We start from the raw sequence: 6,000 nt of genomic DNA on the forward strand, positions 1-6,000 counted from the left end.
TTACTTGATTGGCTGGCAGTCAAATAGCGTTACACTTCTGTTGTCATCTGATGAAAATTAATCAATTTTCTGAATAGTATTGACGGTATTGAAAAACCACCCCGTGGCTATTTCCAAATACCCCGGTATACAGGGTACACCACTCAAGCCACCAACTTCTCATCATTACATGATGACTTCCGCCATTTTGCTACTTCCTCACGTCTGACTAACATCCACCAGCTCTCTACAGCAAAGCTTTTGACCAAGCAAACAATATCAAGTTCCTTGAAAATAACCATGTCAGACTAACTACAATGAACTGAACCGTTGACCAATAATGGATTATATCGGAAAACATTCAAATGATGCCAACGCATTACAGTTGTAGAATGGACTAGACAGTTATTATGAGGGGTTATAATTGGGTTAAATCATTTACCACCATGGGAGAAATGTTAGACTTACTCGCTGACTGACAGTGTGGGTAGGATGTTTTTAGGACTAGAGAGTGTGAGACATGCATGCAGAATGTCCCATTACAACCCCTCTGGGTCTTACCCTCTAAACAAAAACACTTTTGATTATGGGATAGGCCTACTCTCTCCCTCTCCTTTATCTCGCTCTTTCTCCCTCGCTCAAGTCAATTCAAAGGGTTCTTGACACAAACCAGTGCGCCTGGCACCTACTACCATACCAAGTTCAAAGGCACTTAAATATTTTGTCCTGCCCATTCACCCTCTGAATGGCACACATACACAATCCATGTCTCAATTGTCTCAAGGCTTAAAAATCATTCTTTAACCTGTTTCCTCCCCTTCATCTACACTGATTGAAGTGGATTTAACAAGTGACATCAATAAGGGATCATAGCTTTCACCTGGACTCACCTGGTCAGTCTATGTCATGTTCTTAATGTTTTGTATACTAAGTGTAGTTTTTATTTACAATGGTGTTTGTGCTTCACTGGTTGCCCTTTTCTTGTGGCAACAGGTCACAAATATTGCTGCTGTGATGGCACACTGTGGTATTTCACCTAATAGATATGGGAGTTTATCAAAATTGGATTTGTTTTCAAATTCTTTGTGGGTCTGTGTAATCTGAGAGAATTCTCTCTCTCTCCATCGCAACAGCTGCTGTCCACACAGCTACAAAGGCACACAGCTGCCATTAGCACGTCTGAATATGATGGCCAATCAAAAAGGGCTGTAGATCGAATATACACATGCAGATCCTAACACACACACACACACAGCTGTGGATCAAAACATATGCAAACCCCAAACACACACAGAGACAGAGGCACTAAATGAATGTGGGATATGGAAGAAAAGCTTGGTTCATACCTGCCAAACTTGCAGCACGTGAGATGATTCACTAAAACCTAAGGAAGTTAAACTCAAAATGTCAAGGCCAATTTGTGTTACAGATTTTCTAAACGGCCTGGCTCCCCATTAATTACATGTTCTCACTACTGCCAGCCATGCCCGCCCTGGGCTACAACCCCCAAAGCATAGACACACACCCCCCAATACCAGGGAAACTCAGAACACTTCATTCAATCTGTGGTCTCTTCTAGCTCACCAAGAGGTGTCTCAGCAGTCTTCCAAGTATGCATTACACAGTAGTTAAACACACACACACACAGGAAACTCTCTATTTTAATGACTGAGTAGGCTTTATCCACCGGCAGCCTTAGGGGCCTTCACGACGTTGGCAGTCCCTAAACAATATGATTTGATGTAACATTTCTTTACGCCCGGTTATTTATATATAGTGAAGAACATGTATAGCCTATGCATCCTCAAATGCTAATTGTTTATGTGCCAGCCCCAGAGCTAAGAAGACATTGTAGCTAGCTGTGGTCCTCTGTAGCTCAGCTGGTAGAGCACGGCGCTTGTAACGCCAGGGTTGTGGGTTCGATCCCCGGGACCACCCATACACAAAAATGTATGCACGCATGACTGTAAGTCGCTTTGGATAAAAGCGTCTGCTAAATGGCATATTATTTATTATTATTTTTACTCATGGTGAAATTATTTCATATATAACCAAGATGATTCAGTCAAGGATGCCATCTGCTCTGAAGAGAAAATGGCGGCTACAGAATGTATGTTTTTAGATTTATGTACAGAGAATATCTGCTACAGTCCCTAAAAGGAAGACATCCTGTCAGCACACACCCAAATGCAGAGTGGATGGTTTTAGACAGAATGAAGATAATGACACACAACAGAAAACTCTTGGTTGCATCTTGATGTTGACATTCTGTGGATTCCTGGAGGAAGGAAGGGCCTGTATCTTCAGTAGCGGTGTGTGGGTAAATTCACCGGGGAAGCCAATCCAGAAAAATATTTCAACCTGTGTTGTGATAATTGCGTTGTTTGCTCTATTAGCTGTTATTTCATATGCCTGGACACCGTGATATATAGGCCTAAGGCCGAGACAATAAGTAGACAGTGCCAGAATAAATTCAACCACATTTGTTTCATCACAAAACTGGAGAGCAACATCTGTCCGGTGAAGTCCACAAAACATATTGCATGTAACAAACAGTTACATGCCCTAGAACCACTGCGAGTTACCGCAAGTCGCAAAGAAAACAGGAGCTGCCTCCACTATTCCTGCACCATTTCAACTTCAACATCTAATCACCTATGCTTAGTCTAATATAATGACAACTAAAAGATACCAAAAACGATTTAGTCCAATCAACGTAAGCTAAATATGATGTGGCTGTCCATGGTACTGATTTCTCTGTGTGTGTAAGTAGAAAAAAACATGTTGACTCACTCTACTTGTAGAGAAAAAATCCAATGCCATCCTCCTCTTTCATGTTGCCTAAATGGTCTATGACTCGGTCGTACAGTACTCGTTTTTGTTGTCCTAGGCTACCTAGCTAAAATACTTGCTCACTAGCCTAACTTCCTTTCATGGGCAAAGATGTGCCAGGCCAGCTAGCTAACATTAGCATCCTATATCTAGCTACATGTTGAACTTCCATCCTCTCAGGCCAGGGGCACAATGTATGAATTTACGGTTGATCAGAGTCGCCATTATAATCATTGGCCAGTACGGAGAATTAAGTAAAACCACAAGTCCAAATCCCTATCTCCATCCATGGCTAATTTAGGAAAAGGCCGATAGCCACCAGAAGACAACAACACAACGAGATGCAACAATTCAAGTTTATATTTCTGTCAATAATGACATTTGGCTTGTGATTGGTCTGAAGCCAAACCCAAACTGGTTTCCCTTTACATTTTTTAGGGTGCGCCAGGACCATTCACAGCGGAGCTCACTCAGTTTAGCTCAACGCTAATTGGCTATTATTTTATTTTTTATCAAGGGATGCCAAATGCTTGCTGGCTTCCCTTGCATTCAAATGCTACAGGCGGCAACAATGTCATACTCTTTCTGACCAGACAGCATCAGATAGATACGCTACACATACAGAGACAGAGGGGCGCTGTTACGTTCCCTCCGATGCTTTCTCCGGTGAGATACATTCAGCCTCTTGCTATTGAAGGAAATTTATTAAACACAGAGAGGTATTTTTTGGGGACACCTGGCTTCCCTTGGCATCCATGAATACATGCCACTGTGTATCTTCACTCTCAACCTCTGACATGTCCTCTGATTATTACATGTTTCTATCATACCCTGCTGCTGAACAGCTATGTAGAGTAGATGGAGGTCAGCTTTGATCACTGTATGTGAACAACAAACCCGACCAGGGGATATTGACTGACTCAGTTCCACCATAGGCCTGTGTGATCTGCACTGATCCAGTCCTGGTCAGCCCAGTCATTGTATACAGTAGGGCAGGGTTCTTCAATTCCGGTCCTGGAGGGCCGAAACACTTCTGTTTTTTATTTCTACCTGGTAGTTAATTGCACTCACCTGGTGTCCCAGGTCTGAATTAGCCCCTGATTAGAAGGAGAGGATGAAAAACAGAGGTGTTTCGGCCCTCCAGGACCGGAATTGAAGAACCCTGCAGTAGGGTGTAGTAGTGTACACTGTGAATCCATGTGTTTGTTGGAGTGTTTCCACCCACAGAGGGCTCAATTTTACAGATAATTTTATAGGTCAAATAAGTTTATGTATTTTACATTTTAGTCATTTAGCAGACGCTCTTATCCAGAGCGACTTACAGTTAGTGAGTGAATACATTTTTCATACTGGCCCCCCGTGGGAATCGAACCCACAACCCTGGCGTTGCAAGCGCCATGCTCTACCAACTGAGCTACAGGAGGCTATTTGACATATGTAATTAATTACATAATCTATATAGTGCAATTTCTTTGGCTTTGAGTTTGCACTTTTGGGACTATCCCATTATAGGCTACCAGGCAAGCTAAATCATGATCAAATTGGCCATTTGAAAGTTGTCAACCAATATATTTGACCCAGGTCTAATAGTTTTCCATTGGAATCCATGTGACCAATAAATCAGGCGACAACAGCGTGATGCAAGTCGTCTATTCTGAACAAGTCTGGACATATTTTCCCTTTCTACCAGGTAACAGCAGCTTCAAAACAACAGGATGTGATGTAGGTAGACTGCTCTATCCACTCTTCGGTGAGATGTGGAACGGGTGGCTGTAGCTGGATACTTTAGGCGCAATCTCCTCCACATCGAATCCCATGCCGAGCTGGTCGACTGTTATTACAGTGGCATGTCAACTTGTCTATCACTGCATTCGACCTGAATATACAGTAGGCCTAACTAGAATGCGCAACCGTGCACACCCAGTAGCGCACAGGGAGAAATCTGTAAGGCGCCTATGATAGCCTAAGCATTGCCAGGGAAATGAGGGGCTGGTTTGGCTTACATGTTGTTGAGGGATAAATAAACTAACAGTTGGTAATCCTAATACAATAAAACACACGAGAAAAGCGTAAAGAAAATTAAAGGCACAGTTATATAGGTTGGCCTTTACATCTCAGCACATTCCTAATCCAGTCCAGACCGCACTGGTCCAACCGTCTATAATTGCCGCTTCTCTTGAGCAGGGAGAAAAATACATGTTTGAGCTAGTTTCCGCCTATTTCGAGTATATAGCCTATATGGTATATGAAAATCCAAACAAACCTTGTATACTTGTCCATAGGTGCCATTGCCAACCACTTCCACCAGTTCGAAAATACCAGCTGGGTCCTATAAAACGAAATGATCAAATGGTTAACATTTACCAAATAACAGTTTGTGAGAGAGGGGTGGTTTAGTATCATGGGCTACGTTACAACCCGTTAAATCAGCTGGTTGCGACCGAATTACCTCACATGCCAGAGCATTTCAAACAAAAGAATGATAGGAACTCAGCCATCTAACGGTATCCATACCAAGAACAACACATACTATTTGTGACACATTTTACCAGGGTTTACCCCATGGTGGCGTCAATAAAATTACAATAAGAGGAATTGGACAGCAAACAATGCAAATCCTCATAACATGGATTGCACTCACCCGCAAAGAGGCAAGGTCTATGTCCACTAGACTTTTAGCTGGAGACTCGTTCGCCATTTTTCAATAATAAATAGAAATTGCAACGTCTATTTTATTTCTTTCAAGTCAATTGTCTATATGCAATGCCGTATCTCATCATGGAAAGTGTTCCCTTATTCCTTGCTAATGTAATGTCGATCCAAAGCGGGGTTCTTTGTACGCTACTCCAGTCGTTGTCGATCCGACGCGGTTACTCCATATTGAGCTACGGCGGCTGCCAGTGAGCTTGATCCTCTAAATTCTCCGCCCTGCCTCGCTCTCGCTCTACCACTCACTCCACTGTAAAGCCTCACCAACACAGGAAGCAGAATCAGTCAGTGTCTGAGAGAGAGACAGACAGACAGACAGACAGAGAGAAAGACGCTGCAGGTGCAGGAGGGGGTGGATGGAGAGAATAATGGTGAAGAAGAGCTCCCCCAACAGAAATTAATCCAAACATGCTGAATTTATGTGCCCTGCTGCTAAACTCATAATAATGTATTTTTGAGCATTGTTGTTTTCCTGTAGTC

At 42.7% G+C, this 6,000-nt stretch overlaps 1 protein-coding gene across 1 annotated transcript in view; it reads right to left on the reverse strand.

The window, feature by feature from the left end:
- Window positions 1-5,697, reverse strand: part of LOC311129735 (mitogen-activated protein kinase kinase kinase kinase 4-like) — a 109,567-nt gene extending 103,870 nt beyond the window's left edge. The window contains exons 1-2 of the mRNA XM_084162152.1: window positions 5,453-5,697; window positions 5,075-5,140 (exon numbers count right to left, since the gene is read on the reverse strand). Coding sequence (XP_084018278.1) covers window positions 5,075-5,140; window positions 5,453-5,509 — 123 coding nt within the window. The 5' untranslated portion in view covers window positions 5,510-5,697. The remainder of the gene's footprint in view (window positions 1-5,074; window positions 5,141-5,452) is intronic.
- Between the last annotated feature and the right edge of the window lie 303 nt (window positions 5,698-6,000).

This window comes from Coregonus lavaretus (genome assembly GCF_964263955.1).
Source record: "Coregonus lavaretus genome assembly, chromosome: 5".
Lineage (NCBI taxonomy): Eukaryota > Metazoa > Chordata > Actinopteri > Salmoniformes > Salmonidae > Coregonus > Coregonus lavaretus.